At 51.3% G+C, this 17576-nt stretch overlaps 4 protein-coding genes across 4 annotated transcripts; 1 reads left to right on the top strand and 3 right to left on the bottom strand.

Moving 5' to 3' along the window:
• Nucleotides 1-48: 48 nt before the first annotated feature.
• PG994_013319 (uncharacterized protein) lies at nucleotides 49-1872 on the bottom strand (the record flags this gene model as incomplete). The annotated part of the gene is made up of 3 exons (XM_066864728.1): nucleotides 49-356; nucleotides 852-1003; nucleotides 1097-1872. 3 exons carry the CDS (start codon nucleotides 1870-1872, stop codon nucleotides 49-51), a joined length of 1236 nt encoding a protein of 411 aa, XP_066709689.1.
• Nucleotides 1873-2541: 669 nt separating this feature from the next.
• PG994_013318 (peptidase s41 family protein) lies at nucleotides 2542-4955 on the top strand (the record flags this gene model as incomplete). The annotated part of the gene is made up of 7 exons (XM_066864727.1): nucleotides 2542-2680; nucleotides 2746-3136; nucleotides 3190-3322; nucleotides 3401-3951; nucleotides 4005-4230; nucleotides 4295-4379; nucleotides 4477-4955. The coding sequence occupies 7 exons, from the start codon at nucleotides 2542-2544 to the stop codon at nucleotides 4953-4955; spliced, it is 2004 nt and encodes a 667-aa protein (XP_066709688.1).
• Nucleotides 4956-8036: 3081 nt separating this feature from the next.
• PG994_013317 (arginyl-tRNA synthetase) lies at nucleotides 8037-10111 on the bottom strand (the record flags this gene model as incomplete). Its single annotated transcript, XM_066864726.1, has 3 exons — nucleotides 8037-9046; nucleotides 9111-9705; nucleotides 9845-10111. Coding segments are annotated over 3 exons (1872 nt in total), but the record flags the coding sequence as incomplete, so codon positions are not given.
• A 1623-nt stretch (nucleotides 10112-11734) lies between these two features.
• On the bottom strand, nucleotides 11735-13922 carry PG994_013316 (Nicotinamide n-methyltransferase; the record flags this gene model as incomplete). Its single annotated transcript, XM_066864725.1, has 9 exons — nucleotides 11735-11818; nucleotides 11881-12075; nucleotides 12130-12207; nucleotides 12265-12575; nucleotides 12846-13224; nucleotides 13283-13415; nucleotides 13466-13509; nucleotides 13560-13671; nucleotides 13771-13922. 9 exons carry the CDS (start codon nucleotides 13920-13922, stop codon nucleotides 11735-11737), a joined length of 1488 nt encoding a protein of 495 aa, XP_066709686.1.
• Nucleotides 13923-17576: the final 3654 nt, after the last annotated feature.

Genomic DNA, 17576 nt, shown 5'->3' with positions numbered 1-17576 from the left:
CCCTGATGAGGACCACAGCCCTCCACGCCCATTCCCATGCGACCGGTACTACTCCAGTTGTGACAAGATGTCGGAGTAGTTCTCAGCGACATATAAGTGGAAATCAACCTGATAGCACTTCACCCATATGCTATTCCAGATCTTCCTACTCGTGAGAAACCCCCGGGCTGCAAAGAGGATCTGCTCAAGAGCATCCTCGGAGCCAAGTATACCGTCCAGTTCCGATTCGTCCCCCTTACATGCCTCGCGTAGTTCTTCTTTCAATTCTTCGTAGGGAATCTCGATCTGCTCGATGAATCGGCCCACGATGCGGATAGACTGAAGGCCCAGGAATCGCTTGATACCGCAAGCGCGGGCTGCGATTTCGGATACACCCGCGTCGAAGGCATTCAAAAACTCTCAGGGAAGTCGGTCTGGGACCGCTCTGGCCTCTTTCAGCGTTTTGGCCTTCCAGAGATGATTTAATCGGAGAAGGGCGACTGCCATGTTGTCCTCCGAGCGGCTCGCGGTGTCTTCAACGAGTCTCTCGGCTACCTTCGCCATTGTCACACGCATACCAACGAAGGCATGCATGTCGGCCCAACGGATAACTACATTCCTGAAGGATATGGCGGTTATGGGATAAAAGGGGACCCCTGGAGGAAGCCAGGATAGGTGTATATAAACCTGACGAATCACCCTCCCAGATGGAGAGGAAGGACAGAAGACCAGAGCCCCTAGAAGTGCCATAGTCAATTATTAGCCGAACCAGAACCAAGCCCTTATTGCCCTTGTCACAGCCATATTGTTCGCCGGGGTCGTGAGCTCTTGCCCCAAGGGTGTCAAGCGCGGCAGATGCGGTGGCGACCCACGTGTCTGCGCGGAGGTGTCCAGGCCCAGGTCTCCATGTTCCCGTTGCATCGCGTCCCGCACCAGCACGCTCAACCCTTCTGGCAGGAAGAAGTGGCTGACATAGACCTGAACCTTGCTCGGTTGTTGGGTGAGGGGGAGTTCGGCATGGTCGCTACCGATTGAGAGTTGCAGGAGGCGTGTGTCAGTCCAGCCCTGGGTAGTTCCTCAAACTACCAGAGTATCAGTATGGCTGGGGACAGCTCACGCTTTGTTACAGCCATTTCCAGCGTCCTTGCACTCCTGGCGGATGTCGTAAACGCCCAATCCGCACGCTTCGCAATGCCACCAGAATCGTAGAAAGGCAGGTCCCGTATGAGTCTCGACGTCGCAGCGCCTGAGTTCGCCGGTTTTGTAAGGTAGTCTGGATGTGGTCAGAATCTTGAAGTCCACACTCTGGAGCCGAGATAGTTGCGATTCGAGTTCCCGATACTGAACGGCGTCCCGGAAAGCCAGGTCGAGGTCATCGATTACTAGGAACACTCGATCCAGGGGCTGGATTCGGAACCGCACCCATTCGTACTTTGCGTCGTCTCCGTTGCTAATAAGCTTATCTTGTGCCGCATCAGGTTTATCGTCATCACTTTCTCCGAGACTGGTCTTCAACTGGCGCTGTATCTCGAGAAGGAATTCAGTGGAAAGTGGGTAGAGGCTACCGTTTACGGCATGGTCCGACAGCGGCTGTAGGAATATGGAAATTATGGCTGTTTTAGGGCCCTTGAAGGAAGACTCGAGGTCTTCGATGATCAAACAAGAGAGTGTTGTCTGAGGCGCAAGGTGATATGTGAGCGTGACGTTGCTTAATTTCGGATATAGTCCACCTACCTTGCCCGATCCAGGACCCCCAATACATCTTAACTGCCACGAGGCATCGTCGCTCTTCCAGTACTGGTACTCAGGTGACTGGTCAACATCGAACAGCGCCATGCGGATGTGCGGCAAGCAGTGGGTTAAGGCCGCCTGATCTGGTTGCTTGATGGCCATTGTCGGTAAACTGGAAGCTTGAAAGTGTGAAATGGAACTCGCTTCCCGCGCTGTTGGGTAACAAATTCAGGCTTTGGTTCTGGGCCGGGCGAAAGCGTTGATCTTCATAAGTGCCTGGGTCGTAAGGCTGGCCTTCTTCCTCTTGGGCGGAGGATTCACCCCCCGTTGTGCAATTAATACGCTCTGTGGTTTACCTGCGACTGGTCAGTAACGGGTCGATCTTAGAAATTAGAGGAGCCGGGTGTGGCTTAGTGCTGACCTCTCGACCTCAGCTCCTGTGCCCCAGACGGGCATGTGAATAGTCTCGTGCAATGGGGCGCCAAGAAAAACAAGGGTACCAGGCTAGCCTCTGGCCCCCATATTCATCATCATTGCTTATTCCACCACTAAGCCCCGGGATATGCAGCTTCGTCCCTTCGGCGAGCAACGGAAATTGAACGGCGCCAGGGTCCTGGTCTAGTCTTGGCTTTACTGCCCTGGAGCTAAAAGTAAGCTCCGATACTAGCGTAAGTGATACCTAATACCCTTGCGAGTCACATACTAGGTAGGCAAGATATCATTGGGAATCGCTACAAAAGTCTTGATGTCCCTGTACCAGGAGGAACCCTACTTGGCATCTGCTATTTCGTCGCCGTTCGAATTCCAGGGTAGACAATACTGTCGAGCAAGATGCTGCTCCACGCCTATCTCCTGGGCCTCTGCGCCTCTCTGGGCGCTTTCCGCGCTGTAGAAGCCGTCTCCGCAGACCCTGATGACAGTTCGATATGCGGCGATCTAATGACCCAGGCGAACACAGGCGACGAAGACTGTAAGTAGCTTCATTCCCATACATCGTTATGGGACATTTGTGTCCAACAGGACTGATTCATATAGCCTATTACTTTTGGGCCGTTGATTTGCAGAGTTTTCTAAGCAGCGTTCCGTTCTATGCCGACCCGGCTCTCCGTTTCCTGGAATACTACAACACCACGCTGCAGTTTCAGAGCACCTTGGCCTTCCTCAAGAGTCCGCCGGGAGGCTATCAGCAGCCAGCCATCGACGTGGGGCATGTTCTCCATCGCATAGAGACCAACGTAACCGCGGGCTACTGCCAGAACCAATACGAGTTCGAGGTCGATCTGCAGAAGTTGGTGTTGGCTATCCATGATGCACACGTCTATCTCAACATCGGCCTTACGACGCCATTCGTGTACGGCAGCCCATACTCCATCTCGTCCGTCTCTATAGATGGAAAAGAGCCTCCCAAAGCCTATCTGACAGGCAAGTTTGTATTCATAGAGACTCCGTCCACTCACTTGCCACAGTCATCGCTAACAGTCTGGCATCAGACGACATCCAACAGGCCCAGTCAGATGGCTGGACTTGGATGCCTTCTCCAATATCGCAGATCAACGGCAGAGACGTTATCGATTATCTGACCGACTTCGCCTCGCTTAACTCGATCGGCTACGTGGAGAGCCACGCAGAGTGGAACGCGTTGATGGGCCACCCAGCGCAGGACATCCAAGGCTAGCCGAACGTTTGGCAGGGCGCCGCCACGTTCTATCCCGGCGATGAGCTTACTTTCACCTTTGAGAACGCTACCGACCCGCTCGAGACATTCTGGCTCGCCTACTACACCTACCCGCTTGATGCCGGTCCGATAGCAACGAGCGGGGACATGTACAACTTCTTCGCTTTGGGGCTCTATCCAGGGGTAAACGGGTATCCTGCTCACCCCAACTTTGAGAGCAACACGGTCGGAAAGAGGGACGACGTGCAGACCGACAACAACGAAGAAGACTTGCCGGAACCATCAGGCGGCGACGGCAATTGGTCAGACGAAAGCCACCAAGCGTATCCGGAGCAGCCAGATGTGCATCAACCGGATTTGCAAATTAGTGGTGGAGGTATCGTCACAGGATATTACCTCCACGGGCTGTCCACCGGTGTTTTGAGTCTGCCGTCGTTCTCTCAGTACGGAGACTACCTCAACAGCTTCACCCAGACCGTCCAAGAATTCATCGATGGCGCTTCCAAGAACAATCTTTCCAAGATTATTATCGATCTCCAGCAAAACTCAGGAGGGAAGTTACCCTGGTTATGGACACCTTCCTGAGGTTCTTCCCGATGGGAGTACCGTTTGCCGGCAGCCGCAGACGTAGTCACACCCTGGGCAATATCCTGGGCAACGCGACCACAAACTGGTGGAATAAATTAGATCCTGAATCAGACGAAGATTTCGCCGACTGGGAACTCGGGTTGGTGGACGAGTGGGTTATCACGCCTCGTGTGGATGCAGAAACTGGCAAAAACTTTGCGAACTGGCAGGAGTACGCTGGTCCCAAACGTAATCTTGGGGATGACTTCACCTTGGTAGTAAGTCTGGCTGCGATACATTCCTAACTGAAGCATTCATTATACTAATCAGGCCAATCATTAGGAGAGATACAACCTCTCAGATCCGATTTTCATCTATGAGATGTTCGGCGGCAACCTCCCCACCGATTACCTTGAAGACGCCGGCAGTATGACAGTAGAGCACTGGAAACCGAAAGATGTGGTATTGGTGACTAACGTGGTGCCATCCGCAACTACGACGCATCTAACGACTCACTTGTGCAGCTCACAGACGGTCTCTGCTCTTCAGCATGCTCAATGTTCGTGGAGCTCGTGACCCGCAAGGGCGCCCGCACCGTCGCCATGGGCGGCCGACCCGCCCCCGGCCCCATGCAAGCCGCCAGCGGCAGCCGCGAGGCCCGGGCCTACTCCAGCAGCGCCCTGGACGCCGACCTCACGGTGGCGGCCTGGTCGACGACCTGGCCAACCGGACGCTGCCGAACATCCCGCCCAACTCCAAGACGCGCGACGCGGGCCTCTGGTCCGCCGCCTACTTCAACCTGCGCGACCAGATCCGGGAGGACGAGTTCAGGAGCGACGCGGCGGTGCCGCTTCAGTTCAAGTGCGAGGCGGCCGACTGTCGCTTGTACTACACTCTCCGCAATCTCTACAACATGACGCAGCAGTGGACGGATGCCCACGATGCGGCTTGGGGGCTGTCCGATTTAACTACCTTTCGTTTCTCTACTACCTATATGTTGTAACTTTTGTGTAGAATAATTGTTCTATATATATGTACATATTCCTCTTTTCATGATTTACGAGGATCAATTGCAAGCTTAATAGAACAAATACACCCATGCCATCTCATTCGCTTACATGATCAAAATACCGAACGTTTGAGAATAACGTAAAATGGCGAAAAGGAAAACATCGTGGGGGCAAAAGGTTTTGCCCAGAGACGGGCTCGAAAAATTGACCGCAGAGGGAGTTGAACCCTCTTGCCTTTAAGTATATAGATAAGAATACTACCGCTAGGCTACACCGGCAGGGTCAAAGGAGGGATATGTTAATCTGATTTATAAGTCCTGTCAGGGCTTGGTTTGATTCTGGGGGCGGCTTGGTGACTGGCCAGCAAGCTTTGGCGATGCCATGGTTCGTTGAGCGGATTGGCGGTCCGAGGCGGGGAAGGCCCAGGCCACATCAACACAAAATCCAGCACGAGACCAGGGCCCACGATGATTACTCATGTCATATAGCCCTCAGTAACCATGTGTGTTGTGTGAATAGGGTGTCGTGGCCTACGTTTGACGCGGCCATGGATTGCCTTTTGATAATCACGAAAAAGGGGGAGTCTAGAGATGAATCATTATAGGAGATTAGACTCGCTCCGAAGTTTAAGGTGTAAGCGAATAATTACTTGCTAACCGATAAAATTGTTGAATGGGCTTTCGTACGTACGTACAAGTGGGGGTTCAAGTGGTGCTGTATTGCTATATTCTGTTGTTCATGTCTATCTTTTGCTAGCTGCGAGGGGCATTGTATGCCCCTCTTCATGAAACAGGAAAGGGGTTCGTGCACGTAGGCACGTGGCACCCCTTTTGGAGTAATATGGACATCTAGCTGTTCCAACAAAAATTTTAGTCGCACCCATATGAGAGAATGATAATGACAGGTCAGGTTTTCCTCTCGGCATACTTGGCAGGTGACAAGGGCTTCCGCCTCCATTCACCCATGCACGCCACCAGAGCTGCAGCCGCGTTTCCTGCCGCGATCTTGCTTAGTAAGTTAAAAGCGTCTCCGTAGGCCTGAATCGCAGTGAACTTCTGATCTGGAGGAAGGTTTGCTATGGCCCTAGGTGAGTCCAGGATTGCTTCCAGGCTCTCGTGACCCAGTGTCTTCGCCAGCTTTGCGGAGACCTGCCCGGATACCACGGCTTGTGCGATCGCGACACCTAGGAGGCCGCCTAGGACACGAACTTGCGTGATCGCACCGATCGTTATATCTGTTCGAAGGGGAAAACAAGAGTAGATAGCGTCAGTAAAGGGGTCCCTTCATAGAGTATAAGGAGGGCGTATGATTTCAAGTGCATGACTTACCAGAATCCTCTCCGCAGACTTCCACCTTCGAGAGAGCCATAAAGCCTATCTATACTTAGTGTTTGTATTTCAAATTTCACAGCAGAGAGCCTTACAGCCTATTGTAAGCCCAAAACCAAGACCCAGCACTGCCTGGTATCCATACTGCGCAGGCGACACGTCTCCTGTCGTCGGCAGCGTAGTCATGAGCCCGAGCCCGACAATTTGCAAGCACTGCGAAGAGGCTAAGGTGTACCAGCTGACGTTCCAACGGACTGCAAGCAACCCGCCGAGACCCCCACGGTGGCCGACAGCAGCAGAAGAGGGAGCATACGGAGGCCGGCTTCAATGGCTGTCAGGCCGTTTTGGATTTGAAACCGCTGGGGCAAGAATACAGTAGTCATCATGAAAGGGAAGCCGACGAGGAACGAGGTCCTAGTTTGATAGTCAGCATTGTAGTATTGGAGGTAATCATGCATGAAATCCGGCGAGGTTGGGGGTGTTAGGAAGAAAAGGAGGCAAAGGCGCTCCTGCTGAGTAAGAGTCGAAACGTACAAGAAGATCGAGGCTAGTACTCGTGTGTTAATACGGCGGATGGGAAACAGAGGCAGCATTCGGACCCTTTGGATTTTTGCACTCGACACAAGCCACTCACAGGCGGCGAAACAGGCTATGGCCGCGGCACTGATGGCGAGCGTAGCGACTATGTCAGGACTGCCCCATCTTTGGTGGGCACCGCCCTTTTTCGACAGCGTAGATAAGGGTGACAACCTCTAGAAGCGAGAGGAACATGCCTGGATAGTCAATGAAGGACACTGTTCGCCATTTGATAGGTAGCGGCTTGCTGTTGGCTGGAGCCGTTTGGCATACCAAGCATGGGTGACCCAAAGGCGCCATCCTGACAATGGATCGATCTTCGCAACTTGAAGGCCACTGCCCTGCGCATCAGGCTCATGTTGAGTCAGATCGTGAATGCTAATGGGGAGTGAGGTGCATGCGGCTCCAGAGAGGTGTAGACAGCGCTAAGAGTCGAGGAGCTTGGTGGACCGCCGAGAATGTGTGTGCTCCTACAGATAGTGAGTGGCCTCGGATATCCAAGAAACGGTGATTTTGTCCTAGGAAAGCTTTCGGCATATTCTAGCTATGACCGGAGATTCATGAGTGAATTATTTATTCCCTCAGTACTCCCAAGCGGCTGTTATCGCTTTATCTTTTCTCAACTACGCACAAGGTGGAGGCAATGGCGAGATCGGAGATATGGTTCCCAATGAATAGAAAACTAAAAACAAGCTGTACAACGACAGCGTAAACTCAAAACGGGAAGTGTGACAAGCTTGATGTGTTTGAAAGACCAAGGTGAGAGAATGGATGAGTATCTGGGTGGCCTACGATGTAAAGTGCATTTTGCCACTCATAATAATGTCGCTATTGTATTCTACGTTCGGATTAGTCTCGAAATACGTCAGGATGAATTGGGCAATAGTTAAGGGATTTCGTAGAATAGGGGGTCGATTGGTTCGCCCTGGAAAAAAAAACCCCGCTGGTTGCATGTCACCATCATGCTCGGCAATCAGCTTTTTCCATGTTATAAACCCAATGGTGATCAATCTGTCGTTAGATAATACTGTAAACAATTTCTTGTACACGGCCCATCATCGTCGTAATCATCATAACCAAAGTGACAACGCAGACCAACTGAACCCAAGATTCGCTCGAGGAACAACCCAATATGTCAAACACGCCAAGCCCTGTGTGTGTGCTTAAACCTCAAATAGGGGGGACCCCAAGCAAGTTCATCCCATGGCCAAGCACCTGCTTGACGCACTCGTACAACATCAACTTCGCCTTTCGGCTCTCGGCCGTCTCCTCTTCGGGAGCAGCACTGCTGGGTCCAGCCCCATCTTCATCACCACCTTCATCTTCTTCCTCTTCATCTAGCTCCATCGCAGACGCCTCCGCCAGCCGTGACAGGTACGACAGCAACCCGTGGGGCTCGAGCGTCTTGAACGTGGCCGCGGTGACGTCGGGGTACTGTGCCAACATCCTGAGCAGGTCAATGCTCTCGTCCCTCTGCAGCACTGCGTGGTCAGGGGTCGGATCGTCGCCTCCGGAATTGTCGCCCTCTCCCTCGGGTCCCCTGAGCTCGGCGATTACCGAGACAAGCTTGGCGTGCTCCCGCTGGAGCATCCAGCACGAGTCGCCCTCCTCAGCCGTCATGCGTTTCTTGTCGAAGGCGTAGCCGTGGGAGCGCTTCCCGAACAGGTCCAAGGATAGAAGACCGCCAACAGCAGCCGGATCACCTCCACCAGCCGGGGCGAGCTTTTCTTCACCATCAGCGGTGGCAGCAGTGCCCTCGTCGCCGTCATCCTCATTCTCCTTTCCATCCTCAGATTCCGCAGCCTGCATGATCTCCGCACACTCGTCAATAATGTGGCCCAGCGACATGGTCTTCTTCACGTGGGGCGCCATGCCCGTAATATCGCCAAAGCTGACGTGCTGCAGCTTCTCGGCGAGGTCCGCGCGACCCAGGAGCTCGAGGGTTTTGAAGACCTGCTGGAAGTGCGAGTTCTGCTTCGAGGCGACGACGTAGATCATCTTGTCGAACGCGTGGTTCCTCTCGCGGTCCACCGCGGCGGCGAGGTCCCGCAGGAAGTACGTGCTGGAGCCCGTGCGGGCCCGCACGATGACGGTGCCCAATCCCTTGTTGCCGTGGTCCTCGAAGTTGATGATCTGGGACCCATCGCTCTCCTGGAGCACACCGCTCGCGGTGAGGGTTGCTTCGATCTCGGTCATGGTCTCCTGCAGAGGCTGGGACTCGCCCAAGTACTCGTCGAAGGTGACCCCGAGCCGCTTGTAGGCCGGCTCGAGCTTGGCTGAGGGTGATGTCGCGGAACTTCTTCCAGAACGCGAGGGCCTCCTCGTCCTTGTCTTCCAGCTTCTTGAAGAAGCCGTCCCGCTGGGCGAAGATGCCCTGGCTCTCGATCTCGGCCGTGCTCTTGTTCTCGTTCTTGGCCTGCTTGCTGGCATCCAGCTCGGGCTGGAAGTCGGCTTTGATCTTGCCGAAGACATCCATGATGTGGTCGAGCGGGTCGGCTTCCAACGCCTCCTCGAAGCCGTACTTCTCCCACCCGACCGCGAAGATGGCCAGATCCTTGCCCCAGTCGCCGAGGTAGTTCATCCGCACCACGTCCCAGCCCATGCACTCGTACATCTTGGCCACGAAGGCACCGATGATGGTACTTCTCAGGTGGGATCCATTGAAGTCGCCGGGAATGTTCGGCGACGAAAACTCCACAACGATCTTCTTACGACCCCCGTCCGGATTGGCCGGGTCTTGGAGCCCCTGTGCATGATCTTCGCCGTAGGTCGTGCCTCTCTCACGGATGTACGGTACCATCAAAAGAGGGAGGGTCTTCTGAGAGAAGAAGAAGCGGAGCTGAACCCCATCCGGGTAAGGGACCGCATAAAGGGGGCGACGTAGGTAGCTACAAATGAAAGGGGGGTCGTTAGCTCATCTTATTCTTTGCCATAGCGTTTTGGGGAGCAACAAGCAAAACCCCGGTTAGAGCGCGTACTTTCTGGACTAGTTCTATAGCGAACGCCTTGATATCTTTGACATCTTTCGGCTTCAATTTGGGCACGACCACCGCTAGGTCCGCCAAGGTCAGATCGGTTGCCGTCAATATTGCTTCGTAGGCGGCCGCCACATCGCACTCTAGCGTCGAGGCGATAAGGCTGGCGAGGTGTAGCCGGTAGATGTCGATGGGTTTCGTCAGGGCATTGGCTGCGGGGACGCTCGGAAAGGGGCGCTCAGACCGAGGCCCGCGAGGCGTCCTTCGAGATCTGTGAGGCTAGCCATATTGCCTATGTTGAAAAGCCTTAAGACCTTTGTCTGGTACGGAAGCTATCTCTACCTTCGGAAGAAGGTGTTGCTTGCTCGTCTACTTGCAAGGCATAGTTTGATCGGGGAAAGGTTAGGCTCAAGGAGTCCTACTAGGCATCTTTCAAAATATGCCATCAGCAGAGCCTCAAGACGATAAGTGAGGCGAAAGTGCATGACGCCAATGTATCGGGGCGCATTTGAAGCAATGAGAGTCCAACCTGAATCTTGGGTAGCATCACCCATGGACGTTGGGTTTTCATGGCGGTCGTACATGTATTTGGAGCCCCGGGTGATTGGTTAAGGTTTCTGACTGCCAACCAATAGCCCGTCGCCACGAACTGATCGTTTCATGACCATCAGCCTCTGGGCAGACGGAGGTAGTTATTGGCTCGCCAAATATTGCTATGATGATGAGGGGTCAACCGGTGAGCCGAGCAATACAAACACGCGTTTCCTATCAAAAACAATGCAATATCACCTACAGAGCACGGGGATACCTAAACGGGTCATCCGACCACAGTATATATTCTGTGCAGTCCCCTGATCGCCGATACTCGGCCTGATAAGAGTCTGCCTTGTTCGCCCCAAAACCAGATTTCAAGTTGCTGTCGTGCCTGGGCTGCGATGAAAAGGGGGCTATCCGCCATTCTACGCCTGTCAGTGCCTACGCAATGGCCGATGTACAGGTATATCGTTGTGGTTGCACAGTTTCGGAGTGAGCGACCGAGATGTATGTACCGCTCTTGACCATAGCGAGAAGGCGTCGCTTGCTGTCGTGGCTGTTGTAGATTGGGTGAGCTAGCTATATGAGCAACCGAGGCAATCACGGGGCTGATTTACTTAGGCATCAATATCCACAATGACGATCACTTCAAAAGTACCGCTGCCTTGTGCGAAATAGGTGAGATAAACTTTGGGAATAGCGATTCTCGTTCTACGCCTCTATTCAAAACGTGGGTTGATATAGACCCCCCAATATTTGACGTTGCTACAGATAAGAGTCAGGCAAGTGTGCATTACGCACCCAAGCCCGGCTTTATTATGTATACACTAGAGAGCAGTAAGCCGTGAGTACTGCGTTGACAGATTACGGATGACGAGTAGAGTGTGTCCAAATACTCTACTATCTCTAATAGCAACTCGGTGGGAAGTAGTAAAATATCTTAGATGTGACATGGTTATTTGAAATATGCAAAACGTGTAGTCCTATATATTTATAGTCACAATATTATCGATTCGAGTTTTGTGATCATTATCTAAAACTCACGATAGTACGCGGGACTCATCCTCTTATTTGATCATTCCTAAAGCTTTGTTTCTAATTCGAGGGCAGTCATCAATAGTATACTCCTAAACAATCGTTCACATACTGGGAGGGTTAGCAGGCCCAATGAGCCATCTTGAATTGTTTGCAATAGAGACTCAATTATGATGTAAAGATGGATGGGGCCTTCTTCCTCTATTATAAGCCCGTTCTGGTGTGACGAGCTCCGGTCCTCGCTCCGATTGTAAAGGGGCATGTTCTTCTCCCATCCCATCGCTGAGCAATTGTCCATTCGGCCCAGAACTACTCCACGTAAATCTACGGCCATCCCAGCGGTGGTCCGCCATTGACCCGTGAGGTCTCATTGTATGTTGCCTTGGGAGGCTCCTCTGTCGCCTGCGGCTAGAAGCATCGGGTGCTTGCCGTGAACCGGACTCGCCTAGATCCTTCCTTTGACCAACTACCCTAGAAGGCAAATGACTTAGAATCAATCGATCCCAGAGTGTTGACCATGAGCACATGTCTTGTAGTCGCTGGACCATGAAACCCAGGATGGCAATCACTACTGATGATAGTAGAAACCGTACGAACGTTGCCCCTGCAAGTACGTTGGCCTGAAAAAGGCCAGCAGCCAGCGTCGGTGCTCCGAAGTACTGTATCTAATCGGCTTTGTTAGTGAGAATTTGTTTCGAGGGCCTTTTTCTACAACTTACGTATGTGAAGTTTGCGGTATGATTCTGTTGCTGCAGCACGGTTGCGGAATTGTCTACGACGGACAGAAGTAGATCAAACTTATCAAGAAGTTAGATTCGTACTCACTAGCATAATATGGCAATGATTTTACTGACCTTTTGTTTGAAATACTCGGCCTGGCGGCATATGTCGAGCAGATCGTCTTGCAAAATGTGTAGTTCGAGGATAGATTGTCGGATCTCTTGGATTGGCGGTAACAATAATTGGTTTGAGGATTCCGGGCCAATCAGTATAGGGAGTTCGTATTGATCAAAATGATCGCAGGCGTTAATCAGCTTTATCAAAGTCGCCTGGAGCTGCTCGAGTACAGACATGGATCCAGTGACCCATTCGTAGCTTTGATGAACCGGGTTTGCGTGCCCATCCTTATGTGCTAGGGCTATCTTTGATGGAGAACACACAGTATCTGAGTTTTGTGGCTAATATAGTAAGTATGCCTGACTTATATAACTCAAAGAGTATATAATGACATTATAATAGCTGATCTTGAAGCAGTGCTTCTTAGAGTAGTCAAGGGAATATGAGAAATCGCTTACGCAATTCCGGACTTTAAAGGAAAGTTCGAACAAAACCGTTGCCCACTCTCCTCTAGCCTTATCTAGCCGTTCTTTCAATACGAACAGAAAGTAATGCCTAGGATCCAACTTGCTTTGACTTTGAGGACGTGCGAACTTACCAATGGTCAAGGGGTCCAGATCTTTCTCATCCTTGTAGAATGGTAGCATGTCCTCGTTTTCATCGCAGTCCGGTGCATCATTGTCTATTCCACCTGGATAGAAGTATGTATCCGCCAGGGAAATTGCTGTCCAGTAGGAGTTGTTATAACCCGTCACCACACAAGATGACTGGGCCTCATATAGGCAGTCGGCTGCCGGGTACTCTCCCTTGTCGACATCCAACTCTGTTGGCCGTGCTAGAAAGGATAAGTCTTCGGTCTTTCTGAGAGAGCCACCATCCCGGGTTTCTCGATCATCCTGCCGCTTGGTTCCGGCAGCACGATCTCCCCATACCCAAAAGGGTAGGTGACACTCCATCACGAACGTGTTCATTGCATCCTAGGGGCTGTTAGCTTGCATTCACCACTTGTGGATGGCATGAGATCGAATGGCTTACCACGAAGCGAAGACTCACCAAACCCTCACCTTTGATATGTCTCTTCAGAAACCCTCCAAGAACGGCGGCTTGGTTTTTGGGAACACTGCATATTAGGCTACTGATAGTCTCGGGATGAGGGCTGGGTATATGACTGGCAATATTAGCACGTATTCTCGCTATCAGGGACCAACAAACTCTCACATGCGTCTAATAAGGGCATCTGGCAAAGTTTCATGTCCCAACCGCTGTGTCGTTGTCAGCGTGTGAGACTTCAGTATAGTTTGGACGTTGTCACCTTCTCAGTGAGATTCTCCCGGAACTCGGCATCTGTCATAACACCACTATACGTTCTGCTGCTATCGTCCATCCACGCCGCAATTCGGTTGAGAGGTGTATACTTTTGAGTCCTGCATTGAGTTCTGCATTCACGAACGGACTGATTGCTGCAAAGGGGATAAAATAGCCGAGAAAGGTATTGTTTCTCGGATGAATGGTGGGGAATCGACAGGAATTCGTCGAGCGGATCAGTGAATTGTTGTTCCTCCAGGATGAGTTCCTTCCAGACAAGAAAAGGTGTATTCTCATCAGCTTTGCCCATGTAGTTTGAATCCCAGTTGAATAGTCTCTTGGTACGGATTGGGCTCGACGTGTCGCCCATGGTGTCTAGGGTATCCCAACTGAGGAAAGGCACAACGCAAGGCGAACAGTATAGGTATGGATGGCGGTAGTAGTGGCGCAGTAGTGTAATCTCGAATAGTCGAGACTATGAAGTTTCCAAGTTCTGTAATTTTAAATTGTAGATCATCCGAGCAGAGAAAGTGATGTGTCAGACTATTTGCAGACGAAGATGACGAGACGCGCTGTTTTATATCTGGAACAATAGCACAAGCACTTGAAAGACGCCCTGCGAAACTGACCACATACCTGATATCCAATCCGGAATGATGGTCAAATAATCATTGTACAGGTGGTATCTCAGGCGGTCAATGTTGTCCTTCACAGTACATATATATCATACCAATCACTTAGAGGCATCGACTCACGCCGAAGATCTCAACCTCATGTACTAATGCCTGAAGCGAGGCTTGAAGATTGCCTCGTCGAAAAAATGGCGTCACGGCAGTTGCCTTAGTCTGTATCAAGCATATCCCCCATTGGCTGATTCCTTCCGCATGTCCTTATCAAGCAAATGGGAGAGGCCTTCGTTGGAGCCCAATCTGAGATGGTTAACCGAAGTTATGAATGTACTTGATGACTACAGTAATGAAGGGTACTAGAACTCAGAAGTATAGGTATGATTGGTGGGTATGTGCGCGTGATGTGTTCTCTTCCCGTATGACCTTGTGTGCCGATGCTGAGCACTTCGCCCAAGCTATATGAGGTTCCGAAGCGACCAGTCTTGACAAGACACGAAAGTTGGCTTAATTCGGTATGGGAATTACCAATGATACCGGTGCTTTGGTGCTGCACAGCTTACTTAGCCTTAGCCAGCCTGATTTAAAAGCTGAGCAGACGAGAGAGTCTTATCACGAGATAACGCTGTAGTATTTATTGTGCTGATTTGATGCCTCTGTCCGGGGAATCGGGATGGAACCAAAAACAGCCGTCCTCTCCAAAAAAAATTTTACTCTAAAGACATGACTTTCAATGCTCTCTCGGTACATGGAGAAGGGAAGGGAAAACCACGTTACTCGACGCATTTGAGGGGAGAGAACCTTTCGTGCAAACTTAAGGAGTATGCGAACACAGATAATTAGCAACATAGGTAAATATATACATGCACATAATTGTCCCAACACAGCACTGAGACCTTGGCATCGTTTAAGGGGCTTGATTTTCATGCTCTCGGTACTTAGGCTAAGTACTTACGTGCACTGCAAGAAAGAACCCTCATCAAAGACGTAAGCACGAGTCTTAGCGTCGCGGACAGCCTTCGGTGCCCCTCGGCGCCCACGCGCCACCAACTCGCTTATGTTACTTACGTGGCTGCAATTGCCCAGGAGGAGAGGCTTGCAATTTGGCCTAACCTAGATTGCGTCCACAATCTTTCACACCATTTCCAACCCGCAATCCCCCGGATGCCATAACATACAACTGCAAGAGCAATGAACATTCCCAGGACGTCCACTCTTCCTTACTGTGTCTACTCGACAATATGAGCAGCGAGGTGTGGCACACGCATGGCATATTTCTTGACGAATAGGCATTCCAGCCTGGTTGCAGACACACTGCCAGTCAGGGTTTCCAATCAGTAAGAAGACAAGAATGACTATGACAAAAACATGTATATCAGATTAGGGACAGCACCTACACAAGTCCAGAGGACTGCGGTTTTCTTTTTGGGGGCATGCTCTCTGAAGGGCTTTTCAGCCTCTCCTCCCACTTCATGACACTCCGATACACCCACCCCACTTCTGGTGTATTGGGATGAGAACCATGCCACCGACATTGTTTTGCGACAGCTGAACAGAGGACAAATTGTCTCGATTCCCTTTTCGGCCCAAACTAATAACTTTTGTAATTTGTACGCATTAGAACCCTTCACGCGCTTCAATTCTCAGAAGTATATTATTCCCCTTCCACCGTCTCGCGTCGAAAGTGGTCCAACGTCGGGAAGCGGTCGAGGACGTCGGAAAGGGGTCGCGATGTAGGAGAGGGGGTCGCAGTCGTCGGGAAGGGATTCGCGACGTCAAAATGGCTGCACGAAGATGGAAGTGTTCGAGGAGCGGGTGGAATACCGGATTAGTGAGGGTGTATTCAGGGAATAATGGGGGAAAAAGGAATCGAGGCAAATTGCCCTCTGTTCAGCTGGCTGTTGTCATGTTTGGTAAGATGTTGAAAGACCCTGATCCCATTTTGGAGTGCCAAACGCTGATATTTATTGGCCGCTTGGCTACATTTTCAATCCCACGTACTCCAATTTGGGCTGTCCGCCTAGGTAGCGCAATGCAGGCTCAGCGGTCCCGACTTGCATTCCCCGGCAATGATTAGGGTTCCAAATTATGTGCTTCTCTTATCAAGGGATGGAAATTAAACCATTCACCGAATATCGTCTGGCAAGGTAGCTACTCGAGCCACCTGCCTCATGGGGCCGCACATGTGAAAGCCATCTTGGGCCTTGGGGCTCCCACACGATACCTAGCTGGACACACCACTACGGTTGGAGGTTCGGCTTCGAACCACTTGAGAAACCGGCAGTTCTCTACAACTCTTTACAGTTCTCAATCGTCGTTGGATTGAGTTTATGCGTCGGGAATCCATCGCTAATGTCCTAAGGCACGGCTCGGCAGAAGAGCGGTAGCGGGAAATCTGGGCAGGATGTAGAAGCAGGTCAGGGAAAATACGATCGATCGAGTTGGTCAGCCAGTGTTGTCCTTGTGCAGTGGTTACTCAGGTCCCGATCTTATACAATATGTTCGCAACTTCGCACCTTCTCAATCGTACTTGCTGACGGGTAGGGTCCTACTTGTATGCTTGTAAGAGCATAACGTTCGTCAGCACTGGGAATCGTGTGTCATTGTTGACACATGCCCAAGAGCACCCGTATATGGTAGATCACATGAACAACAACCTAGTATCTCCCTCGGACAACAGCCATGATGGGTTATGCAGACGAGAATTCGGTAGGACGGGGAAGCCAGGAAGGAAAGAGCCACCCGTCCAACCCTGTTGGTCCATGGGCTCGAGGCGGCTAGGATTCCTTGTTTCGGCCGATGCTGGTCTCTCTGTGCTTTCTACACCGGGGGCTACAAACCTAGAGAAAAGTTCATGGTAAGCTTGAGCTTCTCCTCCTAGAGTTTGAGGCTGGATAATAATAGGTCAACAGCACCGAAACTGGTAGTCACTGGAGATTATATTCAAGTCGCGGTCTTCATGGTGGATACTCTGGGGGGTGGGGTGTATGGAATCGAAGGAAAGAATTGGCAATTTGGTGGCATGTAACTCTGAATAAGATACCTAATCACACCACATATCACAAAAAGCACCAGGCGTGGAGATTCGTATTTATCATAGCAGGTAGTCAAACCATGCAGGTACCAGTTTATTGGCCTAAGCCACAATGTCCTGTAATAAAAAACGCGGAGATCTATATTAATTGATTGGCCGGCGCGGATGTCACTTGCGGCCAGCCACAAAATTTGAAAGGCGGGCATGTTACTCCTCGCTATACTCAAAAGAGGTTGTCCATATTATCCCTGTGTATCGCGATGAACTCATCGATGTTGCACTTGCAGCGGATGATGTCGCTGACACAAGCGTCGGATGACATGAAGTGCAACCCTCTCTCCCCAACACCAAACGCTTCCGCATC

The sequence above is a fragment of the Apiospora phragmitis genome (genome assembly GCF_038363925.1).
Source record: "Apiospora phragmitis strain CBS 135458 chromosome Unknown utg000011l:1.0-3236445.0:1.0-3240683.0, whole genome shotgun sequence".
Lineage (NCBI taxonomy): Eukaryota > Fungi > Ascomycota > Sordariomycetes > Amphisphaeriales > Apiosporaceae > Apiospora > Apiospora phragmitis.
The sequence above is the reverse complement of the archived record's forward strand: the minus strand, read 5'-3'. Positions and strand labels throughout refer to the sequence as shown.